General features: G+C 41.3%; 1 protein-coding gene across 2 annotated transcripts in view; it reads right to left on the bottom strand.

Moving 5' to 3' along the window:
* The window catches only part of Cd86 (CD86 molecule), an 85,106-nt gene that overhangs the window by 38,204 nt on the left and 23,223 nt on the right, over window positions 1-23,679 (bottom strand). For both annotated transcript variants that reach the window (XM_008842931.3, XM_029568248.1), the window contains exon 2: window positions 8,143-8,192. In XM_008842931.3, coding sequence (XP_008841153.2) covers window positions 8,143-8,192 — 50 coding nt within the window. The remainder of the gene's footprint in view (window positions 1-8,142; window positions 8,193-23,679) is intronic.

Here is a 23,679-nt window from a genome sequence, read left to right as displayed (position 1 = left end):
TTTCCTCCATTTGTTCTTCCCCAACCACACTGGCTCTCCTGCCAGTCCTTTAAAATGCCAGACAAACTCTGTCTCAAGTCTTCTCATGTTCTTCCCTGGTCTGGAGGGCTCTTCTTCCAGACAGTCTCCTGGTTACCCATTCACTTCATGTAGTTTTTTTTTTTTTAACCAAATGGCACCATCCAGGAAGTTTTCCTTGAATATCCCAGTGAAGACACCATCCCTGTCACCCTCTATCCCTTAGGATGACTTAAAAAAAAAAAATCACAGTGCTTACTATGATACGATACCGCATATACATCTGTTTATCTTTCTCGCCTAAAGGTTCCAGCTCCTGGTTAAAACCTACAGGTGATCTCCCAGGCCTGACCATAGCAAGTACAAAGGCTCTTTACCTGACAGGCCTCAGAGGGGAAGCTGCCCTCCCCACAGCAGACCTGGTGCACGGCCAGAGTGCTGAAGTCTCTGGGGGAAGCTATAGTCAAGGTTTTAGCCTCTTGATGGGTAATGCTCCTTCACAATTTGCATTCCTGGTCCAGGCACCTTCACTTCTAGGTCTCCTTTTCTAAGGTTGGGCAGAGGTCTTCTTTAGGTTTCTCTGCTAAGGCCTCCCTGTGGTGGGAAGGAGGGTGAACCTGGCAGGCATTTTTCTACCTCTGACTAAACACCCTGGACCTTTTCTAACTCTGTTCCTTCATCTTCTTCCCATTTTCCTCCATTTTGGGATCATTTACTAAGAAGACCATAAACTGCAAAATCCTTCAATTTGGGGCGCCTTCGGCAGTAAGATAACCCTGATATCTATATGGATCTATCTGATCCTTAAAGAAAAATCAATCTTCCATTTATTTTAGCCTCTTATACTGCGTATCGCAGTGAGAGAGCAAAACCTTTTTTTCCCTTCTTGTGGTGTTGCTATAGTCAGCTGCCCTGACACATGACAGCTCAGCTCTCTCCCAGCTAACCTAACATCTCTCCTTACATATTAGAATAAGTTTCATGAAAGGAGGGACTTTTTCACTTTTCTTTACTGTATCATTTCCAGAGTCTACAACTGTTTGTTACAGATATTAAACACTCAATAAATTCTTATTGAAGAAATGATTGGAAGTGTCTCAACGACAATTAAGGAAATGCAAGTTATACCTCAGTATGACACCATTCTTTGTGCTTATCAGATTGGCAGATATTAGAAATACTGGTAATAACCACTGTCCAAGATAGTGTAGAGAAATGGATTTTCATGTATACTCTTGGTAAGACTCGAAGTTGGTACAAATTTTAGAGGACAATTTGTAAAATTGAATAAACTTACTTATAAGCTTAAGCCTGGATTTAGTGATTCAGTTTCCAGGAATTCATTTTATAAAAAGATACATGTGCACAAAATTAGATACATAGAGATATTTTTCATAAGAACAACATACTAAAAATAAGTCGATTCCTTCTACTATGAAGTAGAAGGTCTTAGGTCTGCCTGCCATGTAGCTAGGAGAGGATTCTGAACAGCATGAGTTCAATCTTAGCTCAGTTACTGCTACCTATAGTACCTTGGTATCTTCATTTCCCCTTGCGAAACTAGGAATGATAATGGCACCTATATCAGAGATTGTTTTAGCGTTTTACTTAACATTTGAATTAATACCAGCTCATAGTAAGCATCCTTTGAGTTACTTTTTTTTTTAGTTGATTTCATAGAAATTGAAAGTAGAATAGTTTGTACTGGAAGCTGGGGAGGTGGAAGGAGATGGAGAAAGGTTATCAGTAGGTACTAAGTTACAGTTAAGAAGGAGAAATAAGGTCTTGAGTTTATTGCATAGTAGGGTGATTATATATTATGATAATGGCTCTAGTTTGTTTCTCCATTGCTGTGACAAAACAGTCTGGCCAAGGGGAGGAAAGGGTTTATTTTATCTTACATCTCCTGGGTCACAGCTCATCACTGAATTAGCCCAAGGTAGGAACTCAGGGCAGGAACCTGGAGGCAGGAGCTTAAGCACAGGCCATGGAGGAAATCTGCTTACTGGCTTGCTCCCGCTCATGCTCAAACCAGCTTTCTTATATAACACAGGACAACCTGCCCAGGGGTGGCACCACCCATAGTGGGCTGGGCTCTCCCGCATCACTGAACAATCAAGACAATGCCTCACAGATGTGGCCATAGGCCATTGCAAAGGAGGCAATTCTCCAATTGAGGCTCCACTACCCAGGTGTGTCAAGTTGACAACCAAAGCTATCCAGCACAATAATTTACCAAATGCTTTTTAAATGCTAGAAGAAAGGATAGTGGATGTTTTCACTACAAAGATAGATGTGCCTATAACTATTTTTACTCTCTTGTCTGTTTCTTTCTAATAAAGACTATAGAGTTGACTGTAGTCTATTGAGTTATAGGGTATTTGAACATTTTAAAAAATAGAGACATCTATCAAGGGCGAAGGGAATGAAATCAAGAAATGAAGGAATGGGTAGCTTTAGAGAGTATTGAGAAAGTTTTTCTAACTTTAAGACCTAGAACTTGGCCCTATGGGATGGCCAATGTGTAAGATGGCACTTCTATGGGACATATCTGTAGAGATGAGCTCTTGTTCATAAAAGCAGGCCTATGACGCTTTCATTTCCCTTGCTAGAAAGTCAAAATGGAGTCACCTATGATAAATTACATATCACCGAACCAAAACTAGTTATATGACCTTCCAAGAGATCAGGAGAATGAGATACACAGACTTTCCAAACTGACTGATCAGCATGATGGTGAAGCCCCCTCTCCTTAATCTACACACCAACCATTCTTTAATCTTTACAAAAAACATCTGATGCTAACCAGTTATTTTTCTATTGTTCAGTCTCTCCATCTCCACCTTTCAAGAAAGTGTCTTTGAAATGACCAATCCTCTTTTTTGTTTGTTTGTTTCTGCTTGTTTTCAGCTACTCTCTCTATAAAACCAATCTCTTCTGCTCATTCCATGGGGGGCACTTATTCTTTTTAATTATTTATTTAATAACCACGTGATTAGAAGAAGCATTTCATTATAGCATCAACATATTCAATAACAATTTCCAGAGCAAAGATGCATCTCTTTCAAAATTGGCTGTAATTTTTTAGGTTCACAGTTGAATTAATACAATTATACAGTATTGAGCTCAGTATAAACCCTATAAAACATAAAACAATGAGGTTTTAACCTTTAAAAAAGATCTCCATTTCATTTTAAAATATACTGTTTCATAAAGAAAAACATTTTTAATGCTACTAACAGATGTTTGCACATGCGTCTCTAATCTCTTTGTATCTGATTATTACTAGTCACAGTTGGTTACTTTCTGAGCTCCACCTGAGCATGGATATAAAATCATCGAGTAGAGTTCAATGGTAATGTGTTTCACCTCTACTAATTAATATGGAGCAAATTTTTATGCTTCTTCCTCAAATATAACTCATTTTTTATTTGTTGTTTTTTATGTATATTTCATACAGAACCTCCCAAACAATCTTATTCATCTATATACCCACATCCTAAATGGCACCCTCCCATAGTCCCCCCGCCCTACACACTAGAGCCCATATACTCTGTAATCCCTGTTACTGTCCACTGTACTGTCAGCTTGGGGGGGGGGGGCGCACTTATTCTATTTGGTGGAATGAAGTGATGTACAATTCTAGAATTGCAAAATGAAACATATTAAGATCTTGTCCTTTGATACCACAAATCTCATTTAATACTGAGAGGACCAAAATCCCAGGTTATATATTATGGAAACAGAATTAAGATTCTCACAAAGAAATAATAAACCACGGTGTCTCAAACTCTTTTTCCTTCTCAAAGGGGCCCAGAAACCAGTGGGACCTTGCCCTCTTCCTCCAATTTCTCTCACTTCCACCAAGGTACCTTGTCTGTCAGCTCATTCATTCTCCCTGGGATCCACTAAAACATTCCACTAAAAGGAATGACTGATTGGGGTAAGATACTCACTACTGAGTAGTAACATACATGCATTTGAAAAGGCCTGAGATAGTGGCTGGACAAAGTGACACAAACAGAACCACTAGGCTCCTTGACAAGTCTTTGTGTGGAATAGGTCTGAACTGTTGATTTACCCCCAGGTAGTTGTTTAGTGATCAGCAATACAATGGCAAGAAATGAGAGCCAAAAGTAAAGAGATAAGCATTATATTCATAAAACCATTCAAGTCAGACGCTGCAAAGACCTTGGGGAAGGCAGAAGGCATTTCGACAGAGCATGGAATGAGAGTGTGAGGCAATTTTATGCACATCTTTAAGTGAAAGGACTCTACCACCCCAAGTACATCACTGAACCAGAGGTGTTGGTCAAGAGAGGTGTTGGTCAAGAGAAACGTGAAGCCCTGGGACCTGGAGAACCCTCAGACAAAAAGAGAGCAACTTCCCAAAGTCAAAGTGGATGAGGCATGGTGGTATGCATGAGTGGTCCAAGCTACTCAGGAGGCTGAGCCTAGAGGATGCAGTGGGATGGCTCAGCAGGCAAAGCACTTGCCACACACACCTGATGACCTGAGTTTCATCCTCAGAACCCACTAAAGGTAGAAGAGAACCAACTCCACAGGGTTTTCCTAAGACTGCCACACACACCACTGTGGCACTTAGGACAGACACACACACGCGCACATGCATGCACACATACACACATACATGTGCACACACACAAAAACAGCAACAAAGGATCTAATTTCCAGACAAAAAGAGTGCATGAAAGATGTAGGGTGCAGAATTGTTCAGCTGTACTGTTTTATCTGCTATCAAATGATTTACTCAGCTTTCCATTTTTTGCTGTTGGTTATCTGGCCAATTGCATCTCCTTTCTCTCTTTGGCTGCCTGCCCTGTGCCAGGTCTCTCTCTATTCACCAGCTCAGGAAACAGAAGTGGATCTGAGAGGAGACAGATCAAATTCAAATGGATTCTTTTCAATCTTGTTTTTAAAGATTGAAATGGATGTTTTTAAAAATATATATATATATATTCCACTAAATCCAATTACTGCTGTCCATATACATATGTGGGTGGGGACATACACTGGGGTATAGGCAACCTACCAATTGCTGCCCACCCTCGAAGAAAAGTGGCTCTCCCTTCCTCTCTCAGTAGCCATCAACTGCCATTAGCTCCTCAGCTAAGGGTGGGACATCAGAAGCCTCTCCCCCATCCATGCTGGAAGCTTTGGTGTTCTTGATCTTGTTAGAGGCCTTGTAGAAGTAAAATTTCTGCTGTAAGTTTATAACAGTCATGCCATGTCTGGGAGCTAGCTGTTCACAGCACTCCTCCCCATCCTCTGGCTCTTACATTCTTTCCTCCCCTCTTCAGCGATGTTCCCTGATCCTTTGCAAAGTGGGGTGTTGATACAGATGCTCCATCTATGACTTGGAATTCAGAGTCAAAGTTGGAGGGAGATGAGAGCTATTTGGGGTGAGGGAGCAGAGGAGACCAGAGGGAGAGATGGATATGACCATGATACATTGCACACATGTGTGAAAATTTCAAAAACTTAAAAAGTATACTTAAAGATGATGAAGGCAGTGGGGGCTGAAGAGATGGCTCAGTAGTTAAGAGCACTCGTTGCTCTTCCAGAGGACCTGAGATCGAATACCAGTACCCAAATGGTGGCTAACAACCTAACTCCAGTTCCAGAGGATCCAACGCCCTCCCCAGGCATTGCACACCATGGGAATACTTACATAATGCAGGCCACACACTCATACACATAAAAAATAAAAATTTTTTAAATGACTAAAAAATTTTTAAATTAGAGGTTCAAAAATGGATACCATGTGCTTTGCCACAGCTCTCAGTGCTGGGTGGAGTACTGGCAATGTCATTTTCTAATTGGTTATCCCCGTTTTCCTACCCTCTTTAAATCTTTTCTTCCCCCAATATAATCACATATATTCTCTCACTACCATCATACCTGATCAGCTATCATTCTCAGGAGTTATTTTGATGGTTTGGATAGCAATAACTCTCTTTTCAGGGATTAGGAGTTTGATTTCAAAGCCAAGGTGACCCCTGGCCTTGGTTTTCACTGTGTTTCTCAGTTTCATTAGCTCACTTTCAAAGGGCAGAGTCAAAAAGTTTGTGGGGTAGTTAAGCTGTTTCTGAATATTTGCTTCCAGGGCCTTTTTCTTTGGTCTCTCCCTGGTCATAAAGGCTGTGCTCTCAACTGTGATAGGAAGAGGTAGAGGCCGCACCTGAGGTGTGGCTGCAGGTAAGGCAGCAGATGTGCTGACAGTAGCTTATGAACAGGGAAGGACTAGGATGAAGCCATATTATCCACCAAAGCTATTTGTATCCCCAAAAGACAGAGCTTGCCACTTGTGGTTGACTCAGAAACAAGAGTTGAGAGAAGCAGCCTGAGGTCTTGGATCTGTGAACAGATGTTCACTCTGCACTGCTGGGTATGAAGCCGGGTTCTTCCATTAGTAGTTGTGTTGATCTTGGGTCAGTCACTTGAACTTCTCTGTGCTTTAGGAACCCTGTCTTAAAGTGGGGGATAATGACAAGACCCAAAGCAGCAAGTTATTATTATTCGTTTTGTTTTATTTTTGGAGACAGCTGGCCTGGAACTCGCTAGGCAGACCAGGCTTGATTTCACAGAGGTCTGCCTGCCTCAGCTTCCTGAATGCTGGGACTAAAGGTGTGTGTCACCATGTCCAGTTTAGTTATTATGATTTTCAATGAGCTGCTATTTGTAAAGTACTTAGAACAGTACCTAGAACACACACATATACACACATACACACACACACACACGCAAGCAAGCAAGCGCTCACACACACACACACAAGCAAGCAAGCGCACACACACACACACACACACACACACACACTACATGTCAAATAATATGTGTTTAGGAAGAGAATCTTGCTGGACAGTGTTGTCCAAAATCAATCAGTATTTCCTGCCTCCCTGCCTCCCTGCCTCCTACCCTCCCTGCCTCCCTCCAGATCTTTGTGTGTGTGCACGTTTCCTTCATACTTCCCCAAGAACTGAGGTAACAGGCCGGTCCTGGGAGGTGACAATGGCTATTCTTGTCTACACCGATGAAGGATGGGTAGGCACCCCTGTAGACCACACTATGGGGCTCAGCAAGCCCCAAGGTATTAAAAAGAAAACAAAAGTCACAAAAGGTCTGTCTTAGCTTACTGCTGCCTGAAGAAGTATCTCTCCACTGTTCCAGACTCCTCTTCACCCTCCACAGGACAGGGCAGAGTGGCCCAGGGCCTGTGTCGTGTGGCAACGTGGAGGAGATGGTTTTATGGCTGAGCCGACTGATGGGGCCAGGTGGTCAGGGGTGGCCTGTGCCCACTGCAACCACACTGCAGGCTCAGCTGCCTGCCTACCTGGCATCATGACTGAAATGGCTCCCCTCTCAGTGATGAAGGTAGAGAAAATGAACAACAGGAAGGGGAGGGCTAGTAGAAAAAAAAAAAGGCACTGAGTCACAGGATGCATGGCAGAGAAACAGTTAAGAAAAAGATGAAACAATTCAAATTAAAAAATGCCCAAGGCTACTACAGTGCCACTCACCAGAAGAAGAATGTGGTGGAGAACAAAGACATCATGGAAAAAAACAGCCATCTTAATTAATATTGTGGTTATCTTATACAAATCTTACGAAGTCAGAAGGCATATGAGTGCACCTCTAGGGCCCTTTATGGGGTCTTAAGGGGAATTTGGAAAGGGGGAACTTGTTAAAGGGGGAACCTTGAAGCATCAATTTCATTAGCTTCATGGTAAATTAGCCAACATGATTAACTGGAGCTCTACAGTTGCAGAAAGCTGAGACCATTGTGATTTATGGTGTGGGCCAGGGAGGAAGAGAGGGGATGGGGAGGAGGAAGACAGGAAACGTGGAAATCAACTCTCTGTAACAAGAGGCTTTTAGAAGACCATCAGCTGTTTCCTAACAGCCTGAGAATGCACACAGGGGAGCACCATGCCAGACTGGAGACATCTGGTCTCAGTCTTAATCCCTAGGAAAGTTGTTTGCTATATAGTCTTAGGCAACTGGAGTCAAATTTGAGTGAAACCCACCAGGGCTTGCAATGGTCCAACTCACCAGGGGACAGTAGAAGGATGCCAGGACTTTACATGGGGAAAAGATTCTTACCAGAGAGCATGATGGCTGTCACAAAGAGAGTGATTCCCAGTCCCATGGTGCTAGAGTTAAAAAAAAAAAAAAAAAGACAAGATAAACCTCAGTTAGAAAGTGAAATCGAAAACCAATGCTCACCAAAACATGACCTAGAAGTGGTGTTTGGATTCACTTGGGCTCCCGGGTGTGACAGAACTAAAGTTGCTTTTTCTGAGCTTCACAGACGGGCCATATTACCCAATGTCCCCTGAAACAATGAGCCCATGTGACTAGGTTTGACTAATGAAATTGTGACAGAAAAGATGGCTGTTACTTCCAGATAAGGTCACAAAAACCTCCTCCCTCCTCTCTCCATTTTAGATGCAGATGATTCCACAGAAAAGCCCAAGGGCAGAGAAGACCACAGAGCCTCACAGAATGAATTTTCCAGAATGAATTAGTAAACCAGTACTCTCCACCCTCCCCACAAATGATCTGGACTGTGGCATTAGCAGAATGTACTTGACATTAGGTTATGAGGTTGTGGAGCCTTCCGCTGCAGTGCATAGCCCTAACTACTTTCTTTTGAACAGTGCAGGGTTGGGGGGTGGGGTGAGGAAACATAGAAACCATTTAATGCAGCATTCAACTTTCCCTTGGTTTTTCCTGTGGTTCTCAAACTTTAATGTGCACAAAAGTCACCTGGACAGACGGTAAAATACTTTCTGGGACTTCATCCACTAAGAATTTTGTAGTAGATGAAGCCCATAGATATATTTAACAAATTCCCAGGTGATGATACAGCTCCAGGACCACACTGAGAACAACTTCATCTCTAAGAGGCTTCCAGGGAAACAGAGAATAGGAGCCAACATTAGGCACAGGTAGAAAAGCCACCTAACTGCGGCAGTATGAAATAGATCCTGGGACAGGCCAATACTAAACCTTACAGTAGAAATCTGCACACTTTGCATTGGGTAAGGAACAAGTTTAGCGGGTACCTTTCTTAAAAATTTTGTTTATTATTATTATTTTTTATGTGTATGAGTATATTGTCTGTCTATATGTAAGTGCAATGCCAGCGGAGGTCAGAAGAGGGTTTCGGATTCCTCAGGAACTAGAGTTATGGACAGTTGTTAGCCACCATGTGGGTGCTGGGAATCAAACCTGGGTCCTCTGCAAGAACAACCATTGCTCTTAACCACTAAGCCATCTCTCCAGCCCCCTAGTTTGTGGCTTTTTAATAGCCAAAGTGAAAAGGAAAAATCTAACTGATAAATTAGTTCACGACTCTGTACATAAAAACAAATCAGCGTTCAGAAAAAGACATGCAACTGTCCTTTATTCAATAGTAGAAACATCTTCCTTAGAGGGTGGATTGTCCAAAGCCATTCCTGATCCTTCAGGCTGTTCCCATAGCTTTTAGCTATGGGCTAGGCTAAGGCCAAGGGCTAAAGGTGTATTATGTTGCTTTTTTATCTTTCTAGACTGCAAAATTTTTAATTTTAACCTCAAACTCTTAATGGATGAAGTCCCAGAAAGTTGTTTTTTTTTTTACCTGCTCTCCAAGTGACTTTTTGAACACATTAAAATCATTTATAGATTATACCTGTACATAGTACAAAATTTAAAAAGCAAAGGTGATTGTCAGGCATGGTGGTACACACCTTTAATCCCAGCACTTAGGAGGCAAAGACGAGTGGATTTCTGTGAGTTTGAGGCCAACTTGGTCCACTCAGTGAGCTCCAAGTCAGCCACGGTTACATAGTGAGACCTTGTTTCAAAAAAATTAAAAGTAAAGCTATTTGTTTATACTTGACAAAAACAACTTAAAGAAGGAAGGGTTTATTGTGGCTCACAGTTTGAGGGTACAGTCCATCATGATGGGGAAGGCATGGTGGCAGGAGCTTGAGGACCTGTTCCTGTTGTACCCTCAATCAGGAAGCAGAGATAAAAGAATGCTGGTGCTCAGCTTGCTTTCTCCTTTGTATGTAGCCTGAGACCTCGGCCTATGGAATGGTGCAGCTCACATTTATGGTGGGTCTTCCTACCCCAATTAATCCAACCTAGAAACTTCCATACAGACAAGCCCAGAGGTTATCTCCTTGGTGATTCTAGATCCTGTCAAGTTGACAGCCATTATTAACCATCACAGTGATAAGTAGTAGAAAGCAAGCCTCTTTCCCTACGTTGTTCCCTGGCTGTCTAGCTTTCTCCCAAAGATGTACCTGGAACGACCATGGTTGCCTGTTAGCAGTTTCTTACCTCCACTTGGAGTTATTTTAGACAAAATAAAACAAAATAAGAGCATAAAGCCATGTGCTATTCTCATTTTATTAAAAACCCAAATGTATAGTTCTGCACACGTAGTACCACTTTGGGGATTGTTCTCTATCAGTTTGTAAGGAGCATCTTCCTGTCAATTGTTATTATTCTACTATACTCTAGTATGGCAGTAACTTAGTGGATAGATATTTAAATAGTTTCCTATCTTTTGTTGCAGTGAAAACCTGGATTATATGGATCTCACACCTATAGGAGCTGGCTATATTCATGAAGCAGAATTACTTGACCAAAGGGTTAAAGGGTAATACAATTTTAATTTTCACAGATACAGAAAAATTGTTCTCTCCTATTATATGTTAACATTTCCATCAACATGAGGCTACTTATTTTCTAATTTGTGATCTGTACCATTAAAAGAAGGTTAAAATGGGGGCTAGAGAGATGGCTCACTGGTTAAGGGCACTGTCTGCCCTTGTAGAGGACCTGGGTTTAGTTCCTAGCACCCACATGGCAGCCAACAACTATCAGCAATTCCAGTTCTAGGGGATCTGAGGCCTTCCTCTGGCCTCTGCAGGTATTGCATGACACAGATGCACTTACATACCTGTAGGCAAAACACTCATGCACATATAAATAAATAAATAAATAAATAAATAAATAAATTTAAAATGGCATCTCATTACAACTTATTTGGTAACACTTGGGATTAAACCTGGGCCTTATGCAAACCAAACAAATGCTCTACCGAATATGCCAACCCTCTCATTGTAATTTATTTAAATTAATTTTTTTGTTGTTTGTTTGTTTTTGGTTTTCTTGACCTGGGGTCTCCCTGTAGTCCCAGTTGGCCTAGAATTCTCTTTGTAGACCAGGCTGGCCTCAAACTCACAGAGATTTGCCTGCCTATGCTTCCCAAGTGCTGGGATTAAAAACATGCAGACACAAGTTCCATGCAAATTCAGGCAGACAAAAACCCAGCATAGAACTGGGAAAATGAACATTAGGCCCCAGTCTTATCTGAAGAAATATTGGCAACTGATTGCTGGTAGGTGAAGAAGAGCTGATCTTCCTAAAACAAGGGACTCTAGATAGGCTGACTAGACTCAGTGGATGGACTTGCACTGGGGAATGAATGACTGGGGACACCGACAACACAATGGGCCTTAACAAGGATGACAGAGTATATGGGCTCCAGTGGGGGGGGTATGGAAAGGTGTCAGTGGGGACGGGGCAGATACACACACACACACACACACACACACACACACACACACATGCACTAACACACCTGGCCTTAAAAATTACTTTTAATTGTGGTAAAATGCACATAAAATTTAACCGATTAATTATTTTCAATTTATTAAGTAGCACTTAATAGATTCACATTGTGCAACAACAATGTCACTATCTTCCTAAGTCTTTTCATTTTGCAAAACAGAAACCACGGACTCAGTCAACTGACTCCCCACTCTTCCCTTCTCTTGCCCTATGGAAACCCCCTTCTATCTCCACAAATCTGGCTTCTTTAGAAATGAGTGGAATCATTCAGTGTTTGGATTTCTGCAGCATGCTTGCTTTGCTCAGCAGCAGTTACATTCAGGGTCCATGCGTCAGGACCCTTCCATTTTGCAGCACGTGTCAGAATCCTCATACTTTTTTTTTCATTTTAAAATATTTTTATTTTTAATAAGCACAATAATTTTCATGTTTATGTGGTAGAATGTGCTGTTTTAATACATGTATGCAATGTGTAATGATTACATCATTTCAGACATTTATAATTTCTTTGTGTTGGGAATATTCAGAATTATTTCTGCTAGTTATTTCAAAGCGTTCAGTTTATTGTTGTCAACTGTAGTTATCCCATGATGTTGTAGAACAGGGCAGTTCCTCATCCCACCCAGCTGCACCCTATTAACTACTCTCATTCTTCCCTTCTGCCCTTCCTAGGATCTTATCAGTTCTCTAAGAGAAATGTTTTTGTCTTCTACATGTAAACAAGAACATGCAGTATTTGCCTTTGTGTGTCTGACTTGTTTAATTTCAAGTAATAATTTATCATCCATTCCATCCATGTTGCTGAGAATGACGGAATTTCACTTTTTATTGCCGAATAATATTTCATAGTATTTATACCATCTATCTGTCTGTCTGTCTGTCTGTCTGTCTAGCTACCTACCTATCATCTATCATCCATCTATCTATCTATCTATCTATCATCTATCATCAATCTTATCTATCATCTATCTATCTATCTATCTTCTATCTATTTAATCTATTTATCATCTACCAACATTCTATCATCATCTACCTATCTAATCTATCTACCATATATATATTTTTTAAAAAACATAAAGCAACTTTATTAAATATAAATTCGTAAGCATGCAAAAAATTTCAACATTATAAATAAAGCTTTGTCTAATGGTGATACAAAAATCATGTAATTCTTTTCAGCCACAAACATGACACAGCTCTGCATTTATGAAGAAAAGTAGGCCAGAATATACCAGATAGAGTACTGCTTGTGTGATTAATCTTCATTGTTCATCTAACTGAATTTTGAATCTCCCAGGAGATACACTTTTGGGTGTGTCTAAGAGGACATTTCCAGGGAGGTTTAATTAGGAGGGGAGCATGCTAAAGCAGGGCAGTACATCAAGTGAGCTGGGGGCAAACTGAATAAAAGCTCAAGAACACCAACGTTCACTTGTCTCTGCTTTCTGCCCAGCTATACACTGTGACCAGGCACCCTGACCTCTGTAGCTCTGCCCTTCCTGCCCTGATGGATAGCAGATCTCTTAAAACTGTAAGCCAAAAGAAATCCTTCCTTCCTTAAGCTGCTCCTGGTCAGGTATTTGGTCATAATTAAGAAAAGTGATAAATATATCAGCCTGCCTTTACCTTCCTGGTTTTCAATAGCTCCTGAATTTGTTTTTGATCTAAACAACCATTATTTCTGATGTTAAAATAAAAAGCAAAACTATCCATACATAAACGCATAAATAGCCAGGCATGGTTATACATGCCTTTAATCCCAGCCTTGGGGGACAGAGGCAGGAAGATTTCTGTGAAATTGAGGCCAGCCTGGTCTACATAGTAAGTTCCAAGACAGCTGGAGCAACAGAGACACTCTGTCTCAAAAAAAAAAAAAACAGACAAACAAAAAACTTACAAATGTGTAAAGAAAAAATACGACGTGTCATATTTCATATCCTAATTTCTTCTAAAAGTTGACTGTGCTTACTCCTTTTTCTCAGAGTTAATTTCTTTTTTTCTTTTTTGAGACAGGGTCTTCCTGTGTAATCAGACTGTCCTGGAATTCATGTGTAGCACAGAATGGCCTTGAACTCACAATCCTCTTGCTCAGCCTCCTTGAGTGTGGAATTATAGACATGTGTCATTATGCCCAGGCTCTCAACTCGTTTATAAGGATTCTTCTTTATTGCTATGAAACACTATTTGACATCCAGGTCCAAAAGGAATATAATGACCCTTGTCTAAAACATCTTCTGTAAGTAACCTGATAATTTTTTTTAATTAAAAGAAGCATTTCATTACAACAGCATTAACCTATTCAATAACATTTTTCTGAGCTAGGGTACATCTCTTTCAAAATTGGCTGTACATTTCTAGGTTTACAGATGAATTATTACGCTTATATAATCTTTTACTCATTATAAACTCTAAAGATTATTAGGCATCCTACATCACACTACATCATGTGTTCATTTGTGGGTGGTCACTTGGTTTGCACACACCTTTGGAGTCCTGTGAATGCTGCTGTGAACGTGGACATATAAATTTCTCTCCAATTTTCTGCTTTCACTTCTTTGAGGTCCAAACCCAGAAGTGGAAAAGCTAGATCATAAGGAAATTCTATTTTAAAGTTTCTGAGGAACCATGGTACAACAGCTAAATTTCACATTCCCATCAAAGGCATAGAGTTTTAATTTCTCCACGTGCTTGCCAACACTTCTCTGTTTTGTGTTTTAAAGTAGTAATCATCCTAATGTGTGTGAGGTGGTTTTCACTGTCATTTTAAAACAAATTTATCTTTTGAATCTGAGAATCTTGTCAAAGGATTAAGAGATAGTATTTCTTGCCAGGCATGGTGGCACACACCTTTAATTCCAGCACTTGAGTGACAGAGGCAGGCAGATCTCTGCAAGTTTGAGGTCAGCCTGGCCTACATGGTAAGCTCCAGGACCACCCGGGCTACATAGTGAGACCTTGTCTCAGAGAGAGCTGGGGAAGATAGGAAGTGAGAGAATTTCTTCCATTTACTCCCCATATATTGTATTATGCCCTCTTTTGAATCTAGATTTTTCTTATTAATTTGTAGGAGTTCTTTTACATATAGGAATGTTACAGTATATTCAGTTGCTAGAATAGTATATGATCAATATAGAACTGTATGTCTGGCTCCCAGTTACCTCCTCCCTCCTTTCCAGTAATTGCACAGTGGGTTTTAGGGCTCAGCATTGTCTGTTGACAATCACATCAGGGCAGATCCTGGGAAACTCATCCCTGTGCATCTCTTCACAGAGTCACTCACAGCAGCCAGTTATCATAGAATCTGATGGTTGGGAACAATTTGGGTCTGAATTCCCATCTTAATATAGGGTCTCTCATTGTTTAGAAATGAAAAATCAATATACTTAACCTTAACCTTTCCCATCTGGGGTGACATGTCAAACAGGAACACAAAATCAAAATATAATTAACTATAAACTTAACAAATTAGTTTTAACTCAAATAATTACATGAAATAATTATAGCCCTGAGAAACCTTGAACAAATAAATGGTCCCTGTAATTCATTCAGTGGGGAGGAGCTTTGTCCCTGACAAGGAAGTCCACGCCTATGCAGACTTCTCTGTTTGGAAACTCTTTCTTCCCCTGACAGAAGTAGCAACCTCCTCTACTTCCTCTCCTTGGTCCATACCAGCTTTGTGATGTTTTTTGCTTTTTGTTTTCTTATAGGGTTTGGGGTTTGAGATAGGGTCCTGCTCTACAACTCAGGTTCACCTCAAACTCATGATCCTCCTGCCTCAGTTTCCAAGCCATAGAATTATAAACTTGAATGGCCATACAAAGCTCAGTACTGATTTTGTTCTCTGAAGCTACCCAGAGTAAGCCTACCATCCCCCATACTTCAGCTAAAGCCCTTCAAGGGTTTGGGGACAGCAATCTTATTCATTCTCCACATCCTGGCCTGGTCCGGCACTGGCAGTCCTTCCAGAAAGCATCATTGATGCTCGTTTGGGAGACTGTACACCAGCCTGGCAAACACTGTGGACACCTTGTTCTCCAGTGACCTTCCTAAAAGACTGATACAACCTTCTTTTAGAAAGTCTAAGTATCTTGTGTGAAGATCTTCTCTTGCTTCTACACATGGTGTGTCTGTGTGTGTGTATGTGTGTGTCTGTGTGTGTGTGTGACTGTGTGTCTGTGTGCAGATTAGGTTAGCAATTTCCTCTGATTTTGTTGGCTCAGAAGAGCAGAAGTTTCACACCTTCAGCAACAAACCCTGGGCCACAACCACAGGGCAAGGCTTTTCCAGGTGGCTCAAGAAGTGCAAATTCTTATTCTGGGAGGGAGAGTGCGGGAAGGGGATGGGAGAGGAAAGAACCTAATAATTTATGGGGGGATTCTCTGAGAGCTTTCTGTCAGCTAGAAGCAGGGTAAGGTTTGAGAGGTGGGTTAACTAATGAAAAAAACTAAAAAGGAACAGCCCCCAGGTCAGAGAGTTTCATTCCAGAAACTGAAGAGTACCTGCAGATACCATTTCACTCAGTCTGTATGCCTGGCCCCTCACAGATCATGAGGAAGAGTCAGGTGAATGACTATTTACCTTGTTTCTCATGGAAAAATTAGATTATTCACCCCCATAGTACAGTTGGAAAAGCAGAGTTTCAGAGAAGTTACGGTTTGTTCAAGGCCACCCACCTAGTAACAGCAGAGCTGAGATTTAAAAACCAACCAGCCTTACTGACTTCTGTAAAACACACTGTAGTTCCAACCAGGGCTGGAGAGATGGCTCAGCAGTTAATAAATTCTGTTCTTGCAGAGGACCCAAGTTCAATTCTCAGTATCCACATCAGGCAGCTCACAACTCCCTGTAACTCCAGTTCCAGATGAGCTGATGCCCTCCTCTGGTCTCCACAGGCACTCATGTACACACACACACACACACACACACACACACACACACAATTAAAAAATAAATCTTTTTTTAAGTGCCAGCCAGCTTTAGCAGTGCATGGGTAGCAAGTAAAAAGGATTCTGAGTCTGCCCACTGTCAAGGTAAGACATCCCTAGAACAAACCAAGGTGATGGATCCTGAAATCACAGTGGGGCCCTTGAGGGAACAGGCAGGGATGGGGTAGAATGGGGTAAAAGCATCCATCTGCATCATGGGAGGTTTTGTTTATGGGTGCAAATTATTCTACAAACACTGCATGCACACCTACTCCTTCCTGCTCTGCCCCTCACCGGTAACAAGGTCTAGTTCAGGCATGCCTGCAAGAGCTCTGAGGAAACAGGAGGACCGAAGAGAAAAATGAGGGGATAATGGAAGGGGATTGTCTCAGGTCTGAAGGAGTATGTGGGATCTAGTATAGGTAGAAGAGGAAACATGGGGTAAGATAAATAAGTCCAATCTGATGAAAGAAGTGAGAACCACCCCCTGGGAGAAATTAGAAGGCAACAAAGAAAAAAGTTCTCCATTTTATAAGTTTGTCTCGAACATCATAGTACTGAGGGTCAGGGAAAATGTTGATAAATTCACTGATGTCTCCAGAAGGTTCTTCATTCACATAGTCTTTTTGGCAAACATTCATTGAGTCTATTTAGCATCAGATTTATTCTAGATGTTTGTGAAGATGTGAAGATGGGTAGGCTGGGGTCCCTTATCCAGTACTAAAAAGAAAGGCTGCCGAGTATTCACAAGTAAGTCAAGCTGCCAAATACTGTGGAGAGTGGCAGCATTTAGCTTCTCCTAGTGCATCCCTAGTCCTCTCTCAGATCAAAACAGCAGGTGCCACAAGCACTGGAGGAAAGACCAGGCATGAGAACCCTCCCACACTAGGGCTTGGCCGCCCAGAACTGAATGAGCCCATTCACTGCCCAAGAGACACAGTCCCGGAAGACACCAGCCTCTGGGGCCTCAGCTTGCCTCTGGTGTGACATGATGCACATGCTTCATTGAGCCCCATAACCTGGACCACAAGCTTATAGCAGCTAGTGTTATCTGTGAGACTCTGGAAGGGTGATTTCCTTTTATATGTTTCTGAAATACAAAGAATGAACGTTGCTGGGAATTGCATGCATCTGAATCTTAGTAAGGCTTCTGATGCAATGGCGTGCCTGATAGCAAAGAGCAATCAATCACCACCTCAAGATTAGAACAGTTGTTTATCATTCATTTCAACAACTGTTACTGAGCCAGTCAATGTGCATGGTGCTGGGGATACAGTGGTGAGCAGAAACAGTTTCTCTTCATGTGGATGCTCCCATTTTAGTGAAGTAGCAAGATGATTGTCAATTAATCACAAATAAATACAAAATTTTCAAAATGATACGTGCTATAGAAAAAGAGGCTCCAGGTGCTTGGAAAAAGGATCAAAGGACTAGTCTAAACTGAGAGTTGAAGAATGATGGGGTAGATTCAATAGGGACATCTGTTCTCTGCTATTCCTACCAGGAAGAGGTGGATTCTAATTTCTCCTGACCCCAAGGCTGGCCCTTAAGTGACTTGTTTGATCATTAAAATGCAGTAAGATTGGGGTTGGAGAGATGATTCAGCAGTTAGGAACACTGGCTGCTCTTGCAGAGGACCTGGGTCCCACATGGCATCTGACGATCATATGTAACTCCAATTCCAGGGAATCCGACACCCTCTTCTGGCCTCAAAAGGGATTGCATACATATGGTGGCATATACATGCAAGCAAAACACTCATACACATAAAAACAATTAAAAAAATTAAAATGCAGTTAAGAAGATGTTCTTGGGCTTCTGAAACTAAACCATAACAAGTTTTGCAACTTCTACATATCTTTCTAGAACATATTTTCTGGGGAGCTGAGCCCATCATGTAGGATGTTTCACTATCCCAGCATGCCAGTGCCAGAGAGGCCTTGTGCAAGTTTGGGTCAATGGTCCCAGGTGAGATGTCCACCCATATCTGTTAAGCTACCAAATATATGAATAAAGCATTCAGTCCTCTAAATCAGAGGTCAGTAAACGGCCTGTAGACCAAATCTGGCTCCCACCTATTTTTATGAATAATGTTTTATTTGGAACAAAGCTAGACCTCTGTAGATATGGTCTATTGCTGCACTCACACTGCAAATGGCAGAAGTAATCAGCTGTGATACAGACCTTATCGCTGAAAAGCTGAAAGTAGCTCTATCTGGTCTTTGCTTTTGTAGAAGCACTTGCCTGAGCACTGCTCTAGATTAGCCCTGTCCAATAGAAACATGCTACAGGTCACTAATGTCAGCCATATTGGAATCTGAAAATTTCTAGTAGCCACATTAACCAATGGAAAGAAATAGGTGACATTAACTTTGATAATACATTTTATTTAATCCAATACATCTAAAATAGTATAGTCTAAACAACATGGCACCAATATAAATCAATATAAATATTTTAATATTCTTTTGCATTAAATCTTCAAAAATCTTGTGGATATTTTGCAAGATATTTCAATTAAGATGAAGCACATTTTAAGAGATTCGTAGTTACTTGTGGTTAGTGACCACTGAAGTTGACAGTGAGCCCTGACATCAGCTTATTTCAATCAAGTGACCTTACTGATACTATGAAGTGTGAAAGAATCAGACCCATGTCACTGTGAGAGTAAAATAGTGTTTTTTAAGCTTTGAGGGAAGTTCGAAGTATGCCAAGAGGTAAATAAAACTGATCCAGGAGCACTGATTAGGTGAAAAGTTGGGAGGCAGTGGCAGCTAGAAAAGGTACAAGAATGTCAATGTGGCTAAAAGTGAAGGCAGTGGGGAGGCAAGACAGAGAGCTCAGCCAGACCATGCCTGTTTCACAGGTCAGTTAAGGATTTGCGTCTTTATTGCGATAGGAAGATGAACCACTTAAGAAACTGTAGCAGAGTGATCGGGTTTGCATTTTGGGGGAAAAAAAAGTTTGTTTTTTTTTTTGGATAATGGAGAAGTCAGACAGATGCAAGAAGCCCAGTCAGTTGGCCACTGCAACTGTTTAAGTGAAAATGATGGCAGCTTGGTCTAGGGTGGTGATAGAAACAGAGAGAAATAGTTAAGATTATAGTCAGTAGGATTCGATGATGGGTTGAAATGGGGGATGAGCACAAATGATTTGTTCATTCATTCAATAGTTGAATCACTCTTAACATATCACATCACTCTGGATACTACAAGACTTTCTAGTTTTTATTTTACTTTCATATACTTGGTAAAACTATGGATGAAAGCAACAGAAATTTTTCAAATATGCAAGTGGCACAAAAATTAGACAAAAGTCAAACAACTGAATATTCTTGAAACCTAAGAAGAGAGATATGAACAGAATGAATCCCTTAAAGGTAAATATAGTGCTCTAAACTTGATTTTTACAATCACCTCTGTGTAAGCTAAATAGCAGACACCAGAGAAATACCTTATTGATAAAGCCCCACAAATATTAGTGTGACACAAAATCCAGTCCTTTTTATTGGAGGGAAAAGATGATAGAGACAGAGCTCAAGGCCTCAGGCATGCTAGGCAAATGTTCCACCACTAAGTCATACCCCAGTCAAATTAATTCTATCTTAATATAGAGTTTGCTCATTGTCATCTGTGCTAATTAGACCAGATAACTTGTGGTATCTTGTTCAGGGCTCAATTGTACTTGAATGACACTGACAAAATTAGAGTTTATCAAGTGAAAGGACAGCACGATTCACTGGGGGATATTGAAATTATGTCAATGAGGAACAGTTAAAAGACCAGGAGTAATGAACCTGAAGAAGAAAGGATGCAGATCAGTGATAGCCAACTGCAAATATTGAAAGGCTCTCCAGTGGGACCGATACATACACTGCTGTTGAAGGACAAGCAGCTCCAGTAACTTGAAGTCACAAGCAGCCAGATTTCAGCTCCAGGTGATGAAGAACTTTTAATAGCCACAGACTGAACTTTCTGATGAGGTATGTGTGTCCCCATCACCAGAACAGCTCAAGAAAAAGTAGGCTAATGATGCAGAAGAGACATTTTAAGGAGATTCTTGAAATTAGCTGTGTGGCTGAGCTGTGCAACTTAAATTGCCCCAAGGTTCTCATTGCATCCCCAGGAAAAAGAAAAAGTAAATGAAGACTGTTAACATTACATCTCCCTCTTTCCCCACCCTGAGTCCTTTCCTCTTATTTTAACATAGTAGGCAGTGTGGTCCCCTCTGAGGATGTCACTGGATAGAGGCACTGAGCTGACTACAAGTGATCTGGACATCAGGAGACATGGAGTACTCCTAAAGCCCATAAAAGTAGGGAGAAAGTGGTGGTACTGGAACCGATTCTAGCCAGATGGCTTGGCCTTGGTCTCAGAGTGAGGCAAGGGAGCAGCTGCAGTGGTCAGTTTCTGTTAGAGCTGTGAAATTCTACCCTGTTTGCCTCTGACAAGTTCACTCATTCTGATACTTCTGCTCATGAGAGTTTCAGACTGAACCACTACACTGTTCAACAGTTTTCCTCTGAGAGTTGGTCTCCTTCTTTACCATCAACTATTGTTAATTTCCAAGAACTCAATGTGGCTGCAGCCTGTCTTTGTCCTTGAAAAACCTTGCAAGCTTCCAACAAGTATTTCCAAGACAGTCCACAAAAGAGTTCCTCACATGAAGCATCTTACACACCTGAATAATGTACATCAAAGAACTACTTCCTTACTCCAAATGCTGATGACTTTACCTGGTTAAACATCTCACCTGTGTTCAGGGTAATCACTTATCTGCATACATGTAAAGACTATCCAGAGTAACCCTGAGTTCAGCATCATTCTATTATAATACTAGTCATTGAGAATTTTTTCTTCTTAAATTTTTGTTGTTGTTTTTACAGTGCTGGTAATGGAACCCAGGCCTTGTACAGACCAGGCAAGGACCCCATCACTGGGCTACATCCTTAGCCCCATTTTTAATTCTTAATTGATACATAATGATTGCACATATTTGTAGGGTACGATGTGGATGTGATGTTTTAAAACATTTGTACTATGCACAATAATCAGATTAGGGCAACTGCTATAGCCATCACCTTAAATTTTTATCCTTTATTTGTGTCCACTCTTAAATCTAGTCCTCTATTACTTTGATAAGTTTCTGAGTTAGAATCAAAAGAATCACTTTAAAGACATTTGGAGATGGAAAAATGACCATATCTTCTACAGAAACAACAACACAAAATTAAAAAAATTAAAAATGTTTTAAACCTCACTGGACTGGAGGAGAGATTGACTTTGGACAAATAATGGGACATTAATTTTTTAAAATATTTTATTTATTATTTTTTATTTTCTGTGTATGAGTATATTGCCTGCATGTATGTGAGTGCACCCGTGTCATGCAATGCCGCGGAGGTCAGAAGAGGGTGTCGGATTCCCCTGGAACTGGAGTTAAGGACGGTTCATAGCCACCATGTGAGTGCTGGGAATAGAACCTGGGTCCTCTGCAAGAGCAGTCAGTGCTCTTAACCACTGAGCCATCTCTCCAGCCCCCACAGGGACATTAGTTTTTATAAGTAGTGCAAGGCCTGGAAAGTCAGATAAGGAATTCATATTTGATTCAGAAGAAAATTGGAAGTTTGGGATTGATAGCTTGGAAACAGAAAAATGATGTCTGAAAACTTATAGAAATAACCTGTCAGTGGCCTGAGCAAAGTGAGGGCTGCCATCAGAGTGCTCGAGAAAGCTGAGATCAGAGGCTCAGTAACCCTAATGAAGGCACAGAACCAGTGTGGGAACAGGGGGCATGACAGCGAAGAGCTGAGGGTGCAGGATGCCTGCTGAGAACACAAAGGCTTCCTGGTGTCTTGTGGATATGGGAGAGGGCTGGCGGTAGATGTGTCACTCACCCTGAGCTCCACTTCCTCCTAGATCCCTCAACCAGCCTCCCTCTAACTCAGGCTGCATCATCTGTCTGACTCAGTGTCTAACATTCCCTCGGAACAAATTCCACTTTGGTCTCATTTGTAGAGGATTCTCTCTCCTGACTTTTGTTTTCCTTTCCTTAGTTGTTCTCCTCCTCTCTCATTTAAGAGCAGAGTGCTTCCACATATCAGAAACATTAGCAGATTCATAAAGAACAGAAGGATGCTTTGACTCATCAATATAACTAAACTAGCAAAATTAAGGGTATTTCCCCCTCGCTGGCCCACAAGGAGAAGCAGGGTACAGCAGTATCGTTCACCCTTTCCTGTCCCCCAACAGCATCTGGGTATAAGACAGATGCCCAGTTCTCTAAGCTGTATTTAGAGTCAGACTTTTCTGAGTCAAAGATTATCTCCTTTTCAAAACCAATTTTCCCCTTTAACAAAAAAGCATCCCAAGGTAAATTCATGTCAGATTTCACAGGTGCCTTTCCAGGTCTGTGCATATCTGTTCAAGAGCTCTGCCAGCCAGGAATGGATGTTCTCGGTGTGCTCCAGAACTTGGAATTCCCATATTACTCATTCCTTGGGGTAAGGCAGTTTTTGAAAGCCCCTGATAAAATGCAAATACTATCTGGAAGGGAAAAATGAGTCTGTTTTTAGCCATCAAGGATTAAGTTCAAGTTAATTTACTTAAATGTGACATGGAACTCAGAAGGGAATTCCACGGTGAATGAAGAACATATAGGAAATGGGAGGGACACCTCCCAGTTTTGGGGCCTCAGGACTTTGATGGGGAGATGAAAAACGCCCAAAGCACTCAGGTCTTCCTTTACCCATATTCAAAATGGCACCTATTTCCCAACCCACATTCTGAGTGTATCCAACATGCCGTTCAGAAATGACTCTCTACAGGAAAGTGGAGAAGGTGTGGGTCAAGAAAAGGCTGTGTGCCCAGCCTCTTCCCCCAGTACTCTTACATGCCTGGCCAGAAAAGCTGGACGGCCAGCCCTTGCCCGAACTCTGGAAGACTTATCGGAAACCTCCTCTCCCCAACCAGCCTGCTTCAGACATGTTTCTGCTGGTCTGTCTATGTGTTTTCATCTGTAATCCCCTAGCCCAGACATCCCTCCCCTCAACACCCACTTCGGCCTTATTTTTCAGCATGGTGTT

Source organism: Nannospalax galili, unplaced genomic scaffold (genome assembly GCF_000622305.1).
Source record: "Nannospalax galili isolate Female #2095 unplaced genomic scaffold, S.galili_v1.0 scaffold18, whole genome shotgun sequence".
NCBI lineage: Eukaryota > Metazoa > Chordata > Mammalia > Rodentia > Spalacidae > Nannospalax > Nannospalax galili.
The sequence above is the reverse complement of the archived record's forward strand: the minus strand, read 5'-3'. Positions and strand labels throughout refer to the sequence as shown.